The sequence below is a fragment of the Pinus tabuliformis genome, chromosome 1_2 (genome assembly GCF_031772625.1).
Source record: "Pinus tabuliformis cultivar Carrire ecotype Pingquan chromosome 1_2, CPIR1, whole genome shotgun sequence".
In the NCBI taxonomy this organism is placed as follows: Eukaryota; Viridiplantae; Streptophyta; class Pinopsida; order Pinales; family Pinaceae; genus Pinus; species Pinus tabuliformis.
The window spans coordinates 1,027,448,036-1,027,469,029 of NC_142298.1; the positions used below are offsets into that span (position 1 = coordinate 1,027,448,036).

General features: G+C 33.4%; 1 protein-coding gene across 1 annotated transcript; it reads left to right on the plus strand.

Annotated features, from left to right (window-relative positions):
* Positions 1-275: 275 nt before the first annotated feature.
* Positions 276-7,089, plus strand: LOC149209630 (WAT1-related protein At5g07050-like). The gene is made up of 7 exons (XM_089398691.1): positions 276-460; positions 3,520-3,582; positions 3,722-3,838; positions 3,943-4,201; positions 6,078-6,236; positions 6,354-6,505; positions 6,774-7,089. Exons 1-7 carry the CDS (start codon positions 276-278, stop codon positions 7,087-7,089), a joined length of 1,251 nt encoding a protein of 416 aa, XP_089254817.1.
* The last annotated feature ends 13,905 nt before the right edge of the window (positions 7,090-20,994 follow it).

Sequence of the window (20,994 nt, forward strand, 5' to 3'; positions counted from 1 at the left end):
ATGTTAATCATTTGTGGAAAGTATAATTGAAAGATTACAGTTTCATTTAGAGTTAAATTTTGCTATTCAGTAATTTTTCCAACAATGTTGACTAGAAAAATAAAAAATGTTGGGTTTTTGTTCATATGTAAACGTGGTTGGTAGGGTGAGATTAAGTTACCTGCAAGTGCAGAGAGGGAGGGAGCACTAGAAGCTCCATTACTGATTTGGAACTTGAAGAAGGGCAGGAAAGGAAGGTTGTTTCAGAAGTTCTTGCAGATTTGATTTGATAATCGATGAGGAAGCTAATTGAGAAATCAAAGCCTTATTTAGCGATGATATTTCTGCAGTTTGGATACGCGGGTATGAATATTATTAATAAAGTCTCTCTGAACAAAGGGACGAGTCACTTTGTGCTTGTTGTGTACAGGCAGGTTGTTGCTACACTAGTCCTTGCTCCTCTGGCCTTCCTTCTTGAAAGGTATTCATATCTGTCCTTACATAGCTGTCCTTACGTATTTCTGACATTTTATGAGTTAATATCAAACGGCAAGAACTACCGAGCATATGATAGGGCATTAAATGCGCACTTACATGCGCCTTTGATAGCCTGATAACACACGGTTATTATTTTTTATTTATTTACGCACAGCGCGTGTGTTATATCATGTTACTGAGGGCACATGTAACCGGGTATTTAATGCCCTATGGTATGCTTGTTAGCTCTTGTCCTATCAAACTGCCTGACATATTTTGTCAGATTTGACCAAAGCTTTTTCATAATGATTAATGTTTTTTGAAAATAGTCATAAAGCACACATTTGAAATTATAAAAGCTCACAGTGAAAGTAAACAAATTAATGGAATTTTTTTTTTTTTAATGAAGTCTTTGAGATTAATTATATTATAAATTGCTGGTCCACAGTTCGATCATTTAATATGGTTTATTTTTAAGACAAAGTTCTAAAGGTCCATCAACAATTTATGATATAATTAATCCTAAGAAAACACAAAAATCAAAAATCAAATATTTTTTTTTTTATTCTTTTCATAGTTTTATGATTGTATGTTTATTGTTAATGAAATTTTTAATTAAATTAAATTTATTTAAATATTTATTAAAATTATAATTTTTAATTTTATTTTTCTATTAATTAATTAAATTCATTTATACTTTAAAAAAACATATTTTAAATCACAATTACATTCATTTATACATTAAAAAAACATATTTGAAATCACAGTTACCACATTCACACATTTAAACTAAATAATTCAATTTCGAATTCAATACAGTCGGAGAATTATTTTCCATTTCCCTTCGATCTGGTTGAAACAGTTGACTGATCCCCAACCTGATCAATTTTCCAGCATGTCCAGCGATGGCTCAGTTCCAGAAAGATTTTTGAGAGATTTTCTAAATATCTGATAAAAATCCTCTCTTCCTATTCCTCTATTAGGTTGGTGTGCGTAAAAGGTAGTTTTTTTGTTAATTGAGGTTGAGGGTACTCAAATCCTGTTGTGAGTTTCTATCTTTGTGGGAGTATATTTATATAGTATCCCCGAACTTGAAAAAAATAAAATAAAATTAGAAAATAGTGTAATCAAGGGCCAGGAATGCAATTAAAGAACAGAAAAAAAAGTTTTAAAATATTTATAAAATAATATTTTTTTAGTGTTTGTAATTTATATACTGATTTTTTCCATATTAATATTTATGTACTTAAATTTTTCTGAATTGTATTTACAATTTAGCAATTATATTTTAAATAAAAAAATGGAAGTGGAGACTATGTTTTAATAGCAAAAAACTAGTAACCTAAAAAATGTTTAATAAGAATATTAAAAAACATATCCAAAATAGCAAATAATTTAATAATAATAATTAGTAAATTATTAAGATTTTTTTTTTTTCCTTCTAATATTATTTGAATTAGAATCTGTTTATTGCTAAGAATTTTTATAATTAGAATCTATAATATTTGATTTAGCATCTATGTTATCTTATAGGGAAGAGCTTTTATCTTGGCAACCATTTTTGATCTTTTTCCATTAAATTCTAACCTACAATCACACAAATTAAATAATTACTAAATAATTATTTATCATATATGTATATGAAAAAAATATTTTTTTATTATAATGAATTTTTTTTTCACTTAAGTATCATGAAAAGGTTTTTATTATAAAATTCCTCTTACTAATATGGTAGAGATTGTAGAGATTCTTAGAAAAAAAGAATAGAGATTTCGATGAGATCATGAAAACTCCATGTGGCTTTTTTAATCACGCTCTTTTTTGGTCAGCCTTATGTCACTCAAATATCGATATAAATAAATATAAAAGGATTTCGATCTTCATGTTGTTTTTCCCACTTTGTATAAAGCATAGTTACCAAATTCGGCCGAATCGGCTTGAAAAATTCGAATATTCGGCAGTTCGATTCGGTTCGGTGATTAATACGGTTAAATTCGGTTCGGTGATTGGTTTCTTCTCCCAAATAATAGAACTGACGGAAAACTTACTTTCATAGCTGAGCATAAGCGAATTCCCCTGAGCGTGGTATCCATTGATATTGCATCTCTACGACCGGAGGGGCTCATACGAGGTTACGAGTGTGAGGTTGAAACTTTGCCATTGTAATTGGTAGTCTGAATATGAAATCTGATTATAATCAAAGAGCTAAACTACTACACCTAGCCCTCTGAAGCGCAAGACCTCGAGTAGGGAAGGAAACTAGTCTTTACTTCGCTGAAAGGAGACTGATAAGCCCGCCCTCTGAAGCGCAAGACCTCGAGTAGGGCAGGAAACTAGTCTTTACTTCGCTGAAAGGAGACTGATAAGCCCGCCATTTGCTCTTTTTACGAGACTATTACAAATCGCCTTCATTCATAAGCAAATGCATGCAAACATCTATATACGTTGAGATTATTGGCTATTGGTTCATAGAACTGACGTGGACTTGGTATTATTAAGGAGGGTGAGATTGGTAGTATTTCCATCGATTAGAGAACATTTCTAATTTCCCTTGCTCGAATAGAGAAAATAAAAATTGAAAATATTAGTGAAATTAGGAAAAATCTGTTTTTTCAATCTTCGATTTAGAAAAGAAACAGAAAATAAGTGAAAGTAGCTTATTCTTTCTTTGTTATAAGATTTTATGAATAGAAATAAATAGAGTTTAGATGGCATATATAAAGAAGAAAAATAAAAAGTTAAAAAGGCAGAACAAAATAGAAAGTAAAATTGATATTAGAATGTTCTGGAGAGAAAAGATAAATAGTAAATTTTTTAGATAATTATATTATTTAAAATTAATAAAAAATATTCATAATTCAAAATAAATTGAGAAAAATTTAATTAAAAAAACAATTTTTCTGATGTCTATTATCGAATTTTTTGCGAATTGAATTTTTTTCATTCGAATTTTTATCGTATCGAATCGAATTCGAATTCGAACTTGGTAACTATGGTATAAAGCAACCCTAAAGCAAGCCTATCCTGTGTGAAGCTTTACAACTAACAAACAATGCATTGCAGGAAAGTGCAGCCCAAGCTCACGTTTTACATCTTCTGCCAAATATTTGTACTGGGTTTGTTAGGGTAAGTATCATCTCTTTCTCATGGCAGGTTGCTTCTGCTTCATGCCATCCTCGCCCTCTATGATTGCTTCTGTGAAGATTCCTGGGAAGTAATTTTAAGTTTCAACTAAATGTGGAATATTCTAAATGGGTGTCCGCAGGCCAGTGATAGACCAGAATTTCTACTACCTGGGTTTGAAATTAACTTCAACAACATATGCGTCTGCACTGAGTAATGTACTCCCATGTATGACTTTCGTGATTGCCCTCCTGTTCAGGTAATCAAATCACATCGTTCCCTCCATATCTCTGCAATAAAAACGCAGGCACTTTACCTGCAACATTTTTTTCATGGTCCGATGTGATACCTGTATTTGTTTAGGATGGAAAGAGTGAATATAAAGAATATACGCAGTCAAGCAAAGATAATGGGTACGATCGTGTGCTTAGGGGGAGCAACGTTGATGACGTTATACAAAGGTCCTCTTCTTAAGATGTTTTGGTCTCCACATCATCAATACCCGAATGATAAGCGGGGCTCTACCCCAGTAGCAGTTAGCTCTGATACTAAAAACCGTATCGTGGGCTCCGGTTTCATAGTTGCAGGGATCCTTGCGTGGTCCCTCTTCTTTATCATACAGGTGATCACCGATTTCTCATAATGTCTCTTTTGCTTTTGGGGTTATATAACTGAATATTCAATTATAATTTAGACAGGTCATTTTTTTATAGGGATATTCAAGTATAATTTAAACAAGGTTATTTTTATTGGGGATTTTTGGAATATTTTGAAATCTGAAAGATATGAGTGAAGTTCATAGTTACCAAATTTGTCCAAAGAAAACAGTACACAAATTTGCTAATCTGGTTAGCTGAAATTCTATTAAATTCGTATATTAAAGGTTAATCTGAAGGTAGTTGGTGATGGTGCAAGATGCGTTTTGAACATATTCAAAAGGATTATTCATCGCTCATAGTTACCAAATTTGTCCAAAGAAAACAGTACACAAATTTGCTAATCTGGTTAGCTGAAATTCTATTAAATTCGTATATTAAAGGTTAATCTGAAGGTAGTTGGTGATGGTGCAAGATGCGTTTTGAACATATTCAAAAGGATTATTCATTCGCTCTTATAAGATCCTTTAAACAGAAATAGATAGAGGCAGAAATAGATAGAGGCAGGATGAGATATATAAAGAAAGAAATAAAATGACAACTAGAAAAAGGGAAAAAGTTGAAGATAAAAGTTAAAATTAGAAATATTATGTTTTTTCAATCTTGGAAATCTAAAAAAAGACAGAAAAGAAAATGTGTGAAAGTGCTTCATTTATTCATTGTTATAAGATGCTACTAACATAAATAGATATAGATTGGATGGTCTATACAAAGAAGGAAAACGAAAAGTTAAAAAAACAAAACAAAATAGAAGGTAAAAGTCATATTAGGGAAATTTTGTTTTTTCAATCCTGGGAAATAAGCAAAGAGGATAAAAGGAATGTGTAAGGTGGTTTAACTTTAAGAAACTTTTAAGAATGATTGGTTTTTATTTATGAAGGGATTAAAGATAAGAATGAATGATTTTTATTTATGGAGGGATTAAAGATAAATAAGTTTTCAATATAGATTTTATAAATTTATATCTATTACATAAATAAGCTTTTTAGTTTCAAATTAAAAAAGATCGGCATCAAAGTTTTCAAAAAAATTTAGAGAAAGAAAATGTGTGAAAGTGCTTCATTTATTCATTGTTATAAGATGCTATTAACAGATATAGATATAGGTTGGATGGTCTATACAAAGAAGGAAAATGAAAAGTTAAAAAAGCAAAACAAAATAGAAGGTAAAAGTTGTATTCCGGAAATTTTGTTTTTTCAATCCTAGGAAATAAGAAAAGAGGATAAAAGGAATGTGTGAGGTGGTTTAACTTTAAGAATGATTAGTTTTTATTTATGGAGGGATTAAAGATAAGAATGATTGATTTTTATTTATGGAGGGATTAAAGATAAACAAGTTTTCAATACAGATATTATAAATTTATATCTATTACATAAATAAGTTTTTTAGTCTCAAACTAAAAAAGATCAGGATCAAAGTTTTCAAAAAAAAATTAGAGAGAAAAATTTAATGGTAGATTTTTTAAATAAATTTATTAGTAAAATTGTTATATTATTTAAAATTAATAAAATTTATTCAAATTCAAAATAAATTAAGAAAAAAACTAAAAAAAACACAAGTCTCCATAATATCTATTATTAAAAAAAATATAGAAATTGAATTTTTTTCATTTAAATTTTATGATAATGAAATGAAATTCGAACCAAATATTCAGCCTGCAATAGACATAAACAATCTCGTAGACTGTTTTCATATCTTTATTTTAATTGTAAATATTTAAATATTTTAGAATTCAACTAAAACAGCAATAATATTGATAGAAATATTCTCAAATCTACCATTAAAATAATTTCAGGTTTCACATCATCAGACTTCTTATCACTCTAATTCATGATTATGCAGGCTGCAGTCCTTAAAAACTATTCTGCGCAACTCTCCCTGGCGACCTTGATATGTTTTATAGGGACGCTACAAGCAACCGTTCTCAGCTTAGCATTCGTACGTGATCCTTCTAAGTGGGCGTTGGGGTGGGACATCAACCTTCTAACTGCAGTCTACTCTGTACGTTTGGCTTTTTGTTTCTTCTTTTTTTGGGATGCAGTCTGCATTTAATTCAGATTCGGAGATCACATATGAAGGTAATTTATAGCGTAGAGTAATTAATATTGCTGGGCGCAGGGGGTGGTGGCATCAGCGGTTGCATATTATGTGCAAGGTCTGTGCATGCGCGTAAAAGGACCTGTTTTTGCTACGGCATTCAATCCTTTGATTGTGATAATCGTAGCAGTTATGGGATCCATTATTCTTTCTGAGAACATTTATCTGGGCAGGTTTGTGATTTCTAATATTTTTTAAATTCTTTTGATTATCTATTTTGATTGTAAATTGTAGAAATATTTCTCAATTTGATAAACATAAGCAAAATCTGTTGTTTGATCTAACTTCTATTCATTAAATTCCCTGCTATTCCAGAAATCTACCATCACAATTAGCTTTAACCTTACTTCTATCTATAATTATAAGCATGCCGGGAATAATAGTAACTACAAATTGCATTATTTAAAATGCTAATTAATTTCAGTGATCCACTTCGAACAGTGTGTTGGGAGGAGTTTTGATCACAATAGGGCTATACGCTGTCCTGTGGGGAAAATCGAAGGATAGCGACATCTCAACGGATAAAAATTGCTCGGAGGTGCCTTACGCTGTCCTGTTGGGAAAATTGAAGGATAGCGACATCTCAACGGATAAAAATTGCTCGGAGGTGCCTTCCAATTCTCAAGTGGTGCAACCCAAAAATGAAAATAAGGCAGATGACATAGAATATGCCTCCAACCAGGCGGTGAATAAGGGATCTGAAGCTCCTGAAATCAATTTTATTCAACAGAGTACGGGGATTACTGTTAATTTGTAATTAGGAAATAGAAGTTTTCATTTTGGCGTATGGTCGTGGAAATCAAAATAGGGATTTGGAATCAGTATTATTATGATGTATTCTAGAATTTGTAGGCGTTTAAAGTCTTATTATATAGTTTAGTTACTAGTGTGAGAAATATGTGTAATTTTGGTAAGTTTTTTATTTTGGTTCACACTTATTTTTAAAAACTATTATTAATAATAATAATTTTAATGTAAATCAAATATTTCAATATGTAATATTAAATAATGTTTGGTAGATTTAAAAATATATTTATATTAAAAAACAATTTTAATGTGAAAATATGATTTTTAAATAAAATATTTAAATGGTTGTGTTAAACAAAATATTTTTATACCATGTATATATTAAAACATTTCATGTAATTTAACTATTTTAGATTTTGATAAAAAAAATTTAAGACAAACTTGTTTCAAATATAGCAAAAGATTGTGTAAAATTGTGAATTTAAGTTATTCTATCTACACAAATCAAGTATCCAAAAAAGTTTGTCTTTAAATTCCTTTCTGGGTTCAAAATTGCAATTTAAACAATAAAAATTTGCAACTACGATATATCTAAACAATGAAAAACTAAACATTAATATATCAAAATAAATATATAAATATAGAGAGTGTGTAAAGATCCATCTCAATCACAATTTTATCGTAGGTAGAAAAAAAAGTTAAAAACTTTAAAAATATTTATATTTAATAAATCTATACTTCTAAAAATATTTTCTTTCATTCAAACTTCCTATGAAGTTATCCCAAAGGTCAGCATTCCAAGCTAAAGTAGATGATTTTTCGGAGATTCATATGAAGTTATCCCAACGGTCCCCTCGTTTAAAGCCAAAATCGCTCTAATTTGAGAAAAAAATACGATAATTCGACAATTTGATTCGTATATATTTGGTTCGGTTTACGGGATTAGTTAATCGTCAGCATGAAATAATTGTAAGTGCAGAATTTTTTTTTCTTTGTTCTTCAATTTCATTGTTGGCTTTTAAGTGTTTAGGAAGTTAAAGCAAAAAATGAATTTTGAGCTTCGGAGTTAGCCAATGGAATGTGTAAGCATTAAATTTAGGAGAAATTTTATATAAATATGTATTAATGGTTAAATGAATTTAGATAAATTTTAAATTTAAGGAAAGATTTTAGATTACAGTTTTGAATTTTGAAAATAAAATAAATTTTGGAATGAAAAGTTTTATATAAATTTTTAATATTTAATTTTTTTTTTATAAGAGACGAACCTTTTATTAATCTGATCAAATTACATAATATACAGAGTGTCCCAGACAGCAGGGGCGGCAAAAAACCATGGACCGCTGCTCAAAGAGGTTTCTATAAACAGCTCAAAGTGGTTCCTACTGCATCCACTAGACGGACCCGAAGGCAACAATAAAAAGTCCACTAAACCGAATCCTCGTCATTGAATACATAACCCCGATCCAACGACCAACAAACAAAGGGACCCACAAAGGGACCCACAATTGTGCAACAAGCATAACCAATCCTAGCCGTTGAAAGCAAAGTCCCGAACCAATGGCCAGCGGGGATATCACATGGACGAGAAGTACGGAGGTTAACCGCGCGATGAGAGCGGTTTTCTCTCATCTCTTGTTGCCACGTGTTACCCCCTGAGAGGAATCACATGCATCTTCCACAATACCAGATACCGGCCATGTCCCACGCGATATACCACATAAGGTTTTGGTGTTTTGTGTTCATGGTTTCGTGGAAAGCCCGGGGCCCATACAGGGACCCACAATGGACCCCACCGCCGCTTGCAAACGGACCTGACCGCAACTCTAAACTGGGTCCAATAAACAGCAACAGGTCCGGAACCCTAAGGCAACAAGCACGACCTATCTCAGCATTTGAATACATAATCTCCATCCAACAATCATCAGGGATATCGCATGGACGAGAAGCATGGAGTTTAACCACACGATGAGAGCGGTTTTCTCTCACCTCTCGATGCCACGTGTTACCCACTGAGTGGAATCGTATGCACCTACCAAAATACCAGATACCATCTAAGTCCCATGTGAAATACCACTTATGGTATTGAGTTTGTGGTTTCGCGAAAAAGCCAGAACATTCTCGTAGACCTTGTTGAGCCTTCTGCGTGGAGTCGCCAATAGAAACCTGCTGAGGCAAATACACCCAGGCAATCCGTTCTACATCATTGCCCAACTTGAACCTTCATCATTCATCCAAAAGTTAACAAAGTTGTGGAGAGCAACCATATCCCAAAATCGTAGACAAATTAGGTGATATTATCCTCACTCCTATCTCCCAAATCCCTTCGATCAAAACTGTTCATCCATAAATCCCAATCTTTGGTTGCTAAGATGTAACAGTCCTCTCGCAGTTTTCCTTCAGGTAACAACTCCCATGCATATCGAGAACTCATGTCCTTATTGGCCACACCTTCGTTGGCCAACCGATCTGTAAGCATATTTGTCTTCCTTCTAACATGAAAAAATCTAATTGTTTTAAGGGTCTGCAAGTGAGAGTGGATACGGTGAAAAACCTGCAGCAGCTTCCAGTGCTTCGACACTTTATCTGGCGAAGTTCCATTGTGAATCTTCTTGGCTGCTTTGATGATCAAATCCAAATCTTCTTCAATGATAACATTCTGTAAATTTGCCTCCACCATGATTTCCAATCATTGATCTAAAGCCAGAAGTTCAACCATGTTATTGGTACCGTTTTCCAAGTGGCCATGGAAGATGTATTTTGTGTGCCCCTGAGGATCTCTTATAGCACTCCCAAAGCCAGCTTCCCACGGATTGCCCTTAGAAGCTCCATCAATGTTTATTTTGAAGAAGCCCTGAGGAGGGGGCTACCGTCTACTGGCCCCTGTGCTAATTGTTCTCACTTCCTTCCTTATTCCTTGAGGATTAATTGATTGAAGACCCAAATTAAGAATAATAATCTCCTCGTGAGGCAAAGGAGGATTCATGGGAATTGACCTCAAAAGGCTCTTAACTGTCTCTTTAAGTTGTATTAGAATTTAATTGATTATATGTCGGGGTTCACTAGCTTTATTTGTGAAGATTTTCCTATTGCATTCTTTCCAAACATTCCAGATAACAAAGCCTGGTACTAGCATCCAAGCTTTGTTGATGATCTCATTCTCTAATAAGTTCTTCCTCCAGTTTTTCAGAGTGTTGGATATGCTAACACTGTCCCTGTCGGTTTGTCGAAAGTTTGAGGCCACCCAGTCCCACACCTTAGCAGAAAAGGATCAAAGGTTGAGTAGGTGTTCAATCATTTCCTCATGTGAGCCACATAGGTGACATTTGGAAGGGCCAATGAAGCATTTCTTTAGTAGGTTTTCCCAAGTTAGGATCTTCCTTTGATGCACAAGCCAGATAAATAGCTTTATTTTCATCTAGTGAAGAGTTTGCCATAGTTCCTTCCATACTTTATTAGCATTTACAACGTTGAATCCCGTGGTTGCCTGTTTTGCCTCTTTGAGGTTAAAGTTACCTACGTTATTCTCCCCCCATCTTAATTGGTCATGTGAGGAGGAAACCAGAATCTGTTTGTGCTTTAAGTGCATGGTGAGAGCCTCTGCCATGGCCTTCAAAGGATTCTCATCAATACAACTTAGTTCCTTACACTTCCTCCATTTTTCATTGTTCCTTCCCTGGTCCCAGAAATCTTTTACCATTAATAGGCCTTTGCTATCTGTGTCTTTCTTGAGTGTTGCGAGGTCAATCCTGTTGAGGATGAGTTCCTGTTGCCAACTATCCTCCTAGAATTGATCTTGGTCCCTTGCTCGGATTTCCCAAAAATAATGCTGCTGAACAATGCTTTTGTTCTCCCAAGCAAGGTTCCATATGTGTGATCCTCTGATTTGTCTTGTCATTCTAATAAGATCCTTTTCCTGCTAGTTCTTGGCGTACTTTTGTTTCCAAAGCTTGGCCCAGGGGGCATTCGGCTCCTTGATCCATTGCCACCAAAGCTTAGCTCCCGAAATTTTACTAAGAGTTTCTGGATCATGCAGTCCCAAGCCACCATGGATTTTGGGCTTGCAGATCTTGTACCAGGCAACTAAAGCCTACTTTTTTTCTCTTCCCCTTTACCTCATAGAAAGTCCCTTTGAATGCTACTTATCTATTGCTTAATACCTTGAGGAGCAGGGATAGTTGCAAACATGCAAATGGGAATGGCTTGCAAGAACGCCTGTGTGAGCACAAGTCGCCCTGCTAAGTTTAAAGATCTGCATGTCCATTTTCTGATTTTGTCCTAAAGTTTATTTAAAATTGGTTCCCATATTTTCTTGCTGAGAGGTTTATCAATAAGAGGAATGCCAAGATATTTGGAAGGCAACTGATCCCTTTGAAAACCCATAATTCTGGTAATGTTTCCCTGTATAGCAATATTAGTGTTAAATAAAAAAACTTCGGACTTGTTTTGGCTTACCTCTGTGCCTGCTGCCATAGCAAAGTCGTTTAAGATATCTTTGATTTCCCTTGCTTCCCTAACTATGGGTATGCCCTATAGAATAGTATCATCCACAAATTGTTGATGAGTGTTAGCCTCTCCATCCGGGGTGAGCTTGATCCCGTGAATTCAACCTTCAACATTTGCCATTTTGATTGCCCTGCCTAGCCCTTCCATCATGAGGACAAAGAGGAAATGGCAGAGTGGAGCACCTTGTCCGAGCCCTCTAGAAGGTGTGAATGTATTTGAAGGGGCTCCATTAAGCAGAATGGAAAAGTTGGTCGTGGTGACTAGTGCCATAATCCATCTTATCCAATTTTGGTTAAATCCATATGCTTTCATAGTAGCTCTGATATAAGACCAGTTGAGTTTGTCATATGATTTCGCAATGTCCAACCGAATAATCATGCCTTCTTGCTTGTTGCTTTCGAGAGACTGTACCACCTCATGTGCTTGGATGATGTTGTTAAGAATTTGTCATCCTTCCACATAGCCTATTTGCTCTTCTGAGATGAGGGAAGGTAGTAGGGACTTGAGTCTATTGGCTACCACTTTGGAGATGATTTTATACACCACATTACATAAGGCTATGGGTCTAAATCCATCCGGAGTCATAGAGTTTTCCTTTTTGGGGATTAAAGTTATGAAGGAAGCATTCAGTGCTTTCAGAACCTTTTTGTATTTTCTTGAGTCTTCCACAACTTCGAGGATATCCTGTTTGACTGTATCCCAGCAGGCTTTGAAGAAATCAACATTGAATCCATCCGGGCCTAGTGCTTTTCCACTTTGCATTTCCTTGATCACCTCACTAACCTCCTCTTCCGAGACTAGCCTATTGAGATTGTGGTTGTCCTCTCTAGTGACCAACTTGGGGATATACTGGGTGAACTGATTAATGAACCTAGATCTATCCTCCATTGGCTCCTTTGCAATATTAGAGAAGTGTTGTACTAGATTTGATTCCATGTCCTTGTGGGAGACAAGCTCAACACCCTGAGAATCCTTAATCTTTGTGATTCTATTATGTGCCCTATGGGCCATAGTGGATTTGTGGAAGAACTTAGTATTTCTTTCTCCCTCTTTGATCCATTAAATCCTAGATTTCTGTCTCTAGAAAGTTTCCTCTTGTAAGCATCGATCCTCCCATTCTTCCTACAAAGAATTAGTTAGCTTCTGCCTCTCTTCATTGAAGCCCTCTGTGATATTTATCTGGTTGATTTCCTGGAGTTTTTGTTTAGTCTCAATTCTAGCCTTGAGGATATCGCCAAATTCTCTTTTGTTCCAAGCTTTAAGTTTGGATTGAATATATTTCAGTCCCTTCTGGAGCATGTACATTTTAGTGCCCTGAATATTCAGATCCTCTTTCCACCATTTGTCAATGTTACTGGTGAATTTGGGATGTGAGAGCCAGGCATTCTCGAATCTGAAGGGCTTGTTCCTCGGAGTGCCCATAAAGGTAGCTTCTAGCTGAACTGGCCAATGATCTGAACCTCCAAAGAGTAGAATGGATGCTGTGATGGCTGGTCCTGCGAGGAGAAGATCCTCAGAGACAATAAATCTATCATGTTTTGAAGCCACTTGAGAAGCCCCTCCCCTTTTGTTGTTCCATGTGAAGGTTCCATTTATTGTCTCGGTGTCCACTAGTCCCATGTTCATGATGAAATCTTGGAAGGCTTCAGCATATCTGCCTAGTTGTCTAGTGCCTCCTTTTTTTTCTAAAAGAGATCTTATCATATTGAAATCACTTGCAACTATCCAAGGCATATTGGCATATCGTGCTCTTAGATTTTCCAGGGAGCTAAGAAGCTTGAGTTTATCTACTTGCTTCTGAGGTCCATAAACATTTGTTATCATATATGTTTCCTTATCACCTACTGGAATGCACACCAAAGATAGATAGTTCCTGGATGCTTCAGCATCCAATATTCCAAATTTCTGTGGATTCCACAGTGTAAGAATCCCACCTTCCGAGCTATTTGCCTTGACCTCTAAATACTCATACTTGATTAACCATTTATTATGAATTTCTCTTATTTTCTCCATTGAATATTTGGTCTGTTGAATAAAGACCATGTCTGGTTTTTCTTCTTTAATTCTGTTACTCAGATTCCTTTGTTTCCTTCTACTACCTAAACCTCTAATGTTCCATGTTGTAAGCTTCATTAAGAAAGGTTAGTAAAGGAATAGCTGGTAAGATCTTTCATCTTACCTGAGTTAATGAGTAGTTTTCCACATTCGCTTAGCAATTCATTCTGTCTTTTCCTTCTTGAGTTCTTTGGAGATTGTGCCTGTGAGTTCTCCATAGTTTTGACCCCACTTTTCTCCTGGCTTTCATGGTTTCTCTTGACACCAGTTCCCTTCGATTGTGCCCTCCAATGAAAGAGCTGTTGAACTCGATCATAGTCTTCTCTTGGCAATGAGTCCACTCCTTTCTTCCTACCTTCTTCCAGAAATAGTTCTAGATCTAGATTTTCCCTGTCTAGAATCTCCTGTAGTTCATGGTGCTCTGTTCCTACCTCACTTAGAGTCATCTCATAGTCTTTACTGATCTCCATGCAGCTTGGTAGATCTTCTTTCTGTTGGTTGTTTACTGTGATATCCTCCATTTCAGCTTCCGTTTCCTGCTCCTTGGATGCATTCTCCCTGTCCTGGACTATCTCCATGTTCTCCTCTACTTCCTCTAGGATTTTGAAACTATTGTGTCTTGTATTTCTATCTTCACTGCTTTTCTTGTGTCACTGTTTACCCCCTTTCCCTTTGGCCCCAACCTTGGTAAAACCCTCGTGATCTCTATCCAAAGATGTTTTCCCATTGCCTTCCATATTTTTTGTTGGGCAGTCTCTAAATAGATGGTAGTGTTCATGACATTTGCAGCACCTGAAAGGTATATGCTCATAGTCCGCCGATTGCACCCAATCTTCATCATATACCTCTAAAATTATTGCTTGTGGAAGGGCTCCAGATAGATCCATTTCCACACATATTCGGGAAAAGGAGGTGTATTTACCTTTGAGAGTTGCCTCTGATATCTTCAAAAAATGCCCCAACTTGTTGCCTATGGTTTTCAAAGATTCTGGGAGCTAGTAATCCAGAGGTAGTGAGTATAGTCTGATCCAAACCAATACAGATGTAAATGTTTCACGTTTCGGGACAAAGTTCATCATCCATGGCCGCACGTAGAGTCTTGCCGCAACATAGAAATAAGGCCCCCCTTCAAACACAATATCTTTGTCCTCTAGGTTTGCGAACACCACCGTGAAGAAGCCCTTAGAACCCAAATGTAAATGTATTTCTCCCTTTGGCTTCCAGTGGCTCCTAATCCAGATGTGTAATGCCCTCTCCGTTGGCCATAACCCCATGAACTTGCAAATGATCGCATGTTCTTTCATATGGTCCCTATGTGCTTCAATCGCAGGATCACTCAATATGACCCAAGGAATGATGCTCGATTTGGGTTTGCAAACTCCCGTAGTTCTTGTGGAATTATTTTTTCCACTACTGCCTCCCTTCTCCTTTTCTTTACTTGTTTCCTGTTGATTCCCTTCCTGATCCTGGGATTCGTTTCTTCCAACTGTCTCCTTGCCTCTTGCTTCTACAATCTTTCCTGATGGTTTTTTGAAGTGCTTCGCTCCTGCTTCCTTGCCTCCTTCTATGACTACTTGACTGTAGGAGGGAGTGGCGCTCCCCCCTGCACGTCCCGCCATGGAACCATAATGCAAAACCCTAGTGTCACCTTCAATCCTCGTTCCAGTTGCAGACCCCTCAAAAATAAAAGACATATTAAAACCAAGAAGAAGAATCTAGGATAACAGATATCTTCACTAATCCATTGTGAAGAAATTGTTTTGAGATTCCGAGACCTTAATATTTAATTTTAAAATATGTATTAATTGTTAAATAAATTTAGATAGATTTTAAATTTAGGGAAAGATTTTAGATCATTTTTTTGAGTTTTGAAAATATATATATTTGGGAAAGAAGAGTGAAGTGTAGTTTTTTTTGGTTATTGGTGAATTGTCATTTCAAAATTGTTTGTATTTGTCAAAATTGATAAAAATTATTTAAATTTAAAATTAAGAGAAATAAAATGAGCAAAATTTTTACTGTGATAAAAAGAAAATTATATATTTCTAAATATTTATGTATTAGAACTAACTCTCATGAGCTCCAATTTAGTCTAGTATGGAAGAAATATTGAAATGTCATGTTACATAAACATTTTGATTTTGTAACATTACATAAAAATAAAATAAACAAACTTATTCATTATAATTTTGATCTTTGAAATTAAGATGAATCTAAATTTATTATATGTTAAGTCTCATAAATTTTTTTATCAATCTAATTTTTTTTTCCAATTTATATTAAAAATATATTAATTTTTTTGATATATATACACAAAATATAAAATATAAATTAAATTAAATTAATTTTCTATATAAAATTTAAATTAAATATTTTACTTGAAATAAAAAGTTAGATTAAATATTTTACTCTAGATTGTTAATTTTAAAATTATTTTTCAAAGTGTAAATTGTTAATTTTAAAATTATTTTATTATTTTATTTTTCAAAATAATTAACCGTTTTAATTATTTCATTATAACTAATTTTTTTGATATTTTTTTTTTTTATCGATTAGTTGGATCTTCGAGCGGCTGTGGTGACTAATCTTGGATCTAATCTTGGATCTGTGGTGACTAATCTTGGAAGTAATCTTGAATCTGCCCAAAGCTCCAATGGTTCTTGTTTTTTTCCTTTCCGGGCTGTGTTCTGGTCAATCAGCTGTGTTCACCAATAGAAATATAATAGTGTCACTGATAGAAATACACTAGGCCAGTTTCATACACCTCTATAAGACATCTGACTTCTAAACTACTTCACCAATAGAAATACATTTCCACACTAGGCCAGTTTCATATACCTTTAAAGACATCTGATTTCTATAATACTTAGATTTACGCCTCCACCATTAGATATATAGGACAATGTCTTAACCCTCTCTAAAAGGTAATGTACACTTCTCATACTATTTTCTCATAAAATAGTATGGGGAAGCAAGCCTATTGGAACATTTGATTTCCAAAGTGTAAACATTTAGGTATATAGGCTAAGGTCTTAATTATATATGATTCACAATATATACTCGTCTCCTCAAGTGAAAAACAGGGCTTTTGGAATTTAGTTCATTTGGAATTTAGATGTTATATACTGAATTAATTTTACCCTATATCTGATTTATCATATCTATATTAATATTGTGAGAGATTATATATATATATATATATATAAAAAAAAAAGAAAAAAAGAAAGAGTAAGGTAAGTGCAAGCCCAAGCATAGCACTAAGCATATTTACTTTGGAATCGTCGAACATCGTAATATCATGAGGTATTATTAACATAGAAAAACATAATATATTGGAATTTATATATCAATATATAAGAAGGAAAATTGAATAGATGTTTTAATTAATGTGATGTGTAAATTGAATATATATTAATAATTTTTTTAGCAAACAAAATAAGTGCAAGGGAATTACATGTTTTTAATTTTTTTGGGTAGGAAGATTTCAAATACAAAGTTTTTACTTCAAGGCTAAAGATATAACTTTTCATTGCAATGAAAATACAAGTAGTATGAAGAAGCTATGTAATGTCCATGCTTAATGTTGAAGTGATTTGTGGAATGTGTTATATAACAATATGATATTGATTAGTTGGATCTTGGAGCGGTTGTGGTGACTAATATTACTAATCTTGGATCTACCCACAGCTCCAATGGTGCCTATTTTTTTTCCTTTGGAATCTGTTTGTGGGTTGTGTTCTGGTCAGCCGAGTTTGAAGCATTCTGCAAGAGGTAGGCTCCAGGTGATCCTCACTTGTGAGCTCCTCTTAGTTTTCTCAAGAATTCTTGTTTGTCTTCTTTTGTTTTGCTTTCTTTACGGATAAATGTTATGTATCGGTTGTGTTCACCAATAGAAATATAATAGTGTCGCTGATAGAAATACCCTAGACCAATTTCATACACCTCTATAAGACATATGATTTCTAAAGTACTTACATTTCCACCTCCACCATTAGATATATAAGCCAATGTCTTAACCCTCTCTTAACCGTCTCTAAAAGGTCTGATTTACATAATGTACACTTCTCATAAAATAATATTGCGAAGCAAGCCTATTGGAACATTTGATTTCCAAAGTGTACACATTTAGGTATATAGGCTAATGTCTTAATTATATGTGATTCACTACATGTACTCTCTCCTCAAATGAAAATGAGGTCTATTAAAATTTAGATGTTATATACTGAATTAATTTTACCCTATATTTGATTTACTATATACAGAGTATTGTGAGAGATTATATATATATATATATATATATAAAGAGTAAAGCAAGTGAAAGCCCAAGAATAACACTAAGCATATTTACTTTGGAATTGTCGACCATCATAATAGCATGAGGTATTATTAGCCTAATAATTATAATATATTGGAATTTATATATTGATATATAAGAAGGAAAATTGAATAGATGTTTTAATTAATGTGATGTGTAAAATGAATATATATTAACAATTTTTTTTGGCAAACAAAAGAAGTGTAAGAAAATTAGTTGTTTCTTAATTTTCTTGGGTAAGATTTTCAATTACAATGTTTTTACTTCAAGACTAAAGATATATATAAAGATATAAATTTTCATTGCAATGAAAATAGAGGTAGTATGAGGAATCTATGTAATGTCCATGCTTAATGTCGAAGTGATTTGTGGAATATGTTATATAACACCATAATATGAATCCGATGTGTAATTTTCATGTTTATAAATCAAATTATAAAAAAATAAAAATAAATCCTTAGTGTATGAAATAATACAAAGAATTAATTAACACACATAGTAGTATAAGTCTGGTGTCTTTTCAGCATAAAGAGATTTTCGTCTCAATCTATTTTTGATCTTCCAAGTGCTTAATAGGTGCTTAATAGACCCCAAAATAGGATGGCCAATAAAAGAGAACTGAGTTATTCGAAACGCATTTAAGATGAATGGCCAGTTTAGTACTTACAAGTGGAATTAGTATACAAGAGATTATCAAGTAATATATAAGAAGGTTGGGCTAGCTAGCAAATCAAACTTATGTATAACCTAATGAAAAACAAATTTAATAAAGAGAAATCAACATCATTGCGACAATATCTCAACATCCTATGGCCTCTTAATTCTACCCTTGGTAATGCATTTCACATTTCACACCATACAGTTGTTTAGAGTAGTGTTGTTGTCGAACAATTTTGGATTGCATTAGTGTTGTTGTTGAACAATTTTGGATTGCATTATATGAAGCTACATGAAGAGGATACTCATCCCTTCTCTTAGAAGAGGCTTCATATATGCAAAATCAGAAGTTAAAAATGTTAGTACAAGTTGAGTGTTTGTTTAACTAAATCTAAGCACAAATTATATCTCATGAAAAATATCACATCTCCTAAACTTTAAAGATTCCTTAGTTTGGTACATTTTCCATATCACAAAATTCAACCCATTATCAATAGTCATTGAAACTTTAGAATAAAAAAAAGAGGTTATTCGCATCAAATACTTAACCCACTAGCATAAATATTAGAATTATATACCATACTTAAGCTTCTTAGTAGCCTTTTACGAAGTACAACCTATAATTGTCATAAGAGTAATTAGTACTATGGATAGGATAACTATTACATAGAGTTGTTTAACATAAAACAATATGATTGGATGGGCTCATATTGCACACCAACTACCATGCCTCTAATATGTTTATAAACTTTGCCAATTTAAATCCATAAATCCTACTTGAACTTTGTTGATCTATGAAAAGCTACATACAAGAATTCTATGGTAAAGACTTTGATGATTACATGATTCTTTCAATACATGGCTTGGGCTTCTAACTATAGTGTTTCAAGACATAAATTTTCATTACACTGAGAATTAGGTAGTATGAGGAAGTTGTGTAATGTTCATGCTTAATGCTAAAGTGATATGTGGAATATGTTATATAACACCAGAATATGAATGTGATATGTAACTTCCAGGTGCTTGAGAGACCCAAAGATGAGATGATGATTTATTCAAAACACATTGAAAATTTAGTGCTTAAAAGAGGAATTAGTGTACAAGAGATTATCAAGTAATATATAAGAAGGTTGGGCTAGTTAGAAAATCAAAATTATGTATAACCTAGTGCAAAAAAAACATAATAAAGAGATGGGAAATTAGAGAAATGGGCATAATTGCGATAGTATATCAACATCCTATGGCCTCTCAATCCTCCCCATAGTAATACATGTTACATTTCACACCATACAATTGTGTAGAGCAACGTTGTTGTTGAACAATTTTGGGTTGCATTAGATGAAGCTACATGAAGAGGATATTCATCTCTTCTCTTAGAAGAGGCTTCATATATGCAAAATATAAGAGGCTTAAACTGTGAATATCACAACTTGAGTGCATGTATAAGTAAATTTAACATTAATATTCAGATTTCACTTTGTTGATAAGGTGTTTGTAAACTACAATATGTGTCACATGGATTCTATGTTGAAGACTTTGCTGATTACATTGATGCTTTATTGATTCATTTCCATACATATACATAAAATATGAAGTGTAAAAGATGCTTTATTGATTCATTTCCATACATATACATAAAATATGAAGTGTAAAGGATGCTTTATTGATTCATTTCCATACATACACATAAAACATGAATGTTAAATGAAATTAAATTGATTATCTATATAAATTTTATATTAAATTTTTCTTGAAATAAAAATTTAGATTAAATATTTTACTTAAATTTAGGTTGCCAATTTTATATTTACTGAAGTATTATTAACAATGCTAATTATTTCATTTAACTAAATGTTTTGATATTTTCAAAATGATTGACCATAGATTGTGTTAAAACTATTTTTTTTTAATTTCCTAATACCCAAAACGTTGTGCCATGTTAAAATACATGCGAGAAGTTGATGATAATTTTGATTGCAAAAGGAATTCCCCTCTAGGTGAACAAAAAATGTGCAAGGAAATTAGATGTTTCTTAATTTCTTTTGGTAGAGGGATTTTCAAATACAAAGTTCTTCCTATCAAGTTCATGTCAAATATTACACAGTATGGTAGAAAAAAATATATTCAAGACTAAAGATATATATAAATACATAAATTTTCATTGCAAAAAGAATATCAAGGTAGTATGAAGAAGTTGCATAATGTCCATGCTTAATGCTGACCTGCTATGTGGAATATGTTTTTTTTTTTTATCGTTAAAAGACTATCTAGACTATTGTATTATATTTACAAGTAAACTTTACAAACAGTGAGACAGGCTTTCCAGGGCCAGCAGTTGCACCTTGGATAGCTTAACTTTGAAACAAAAAGCTCCCTCGCAGG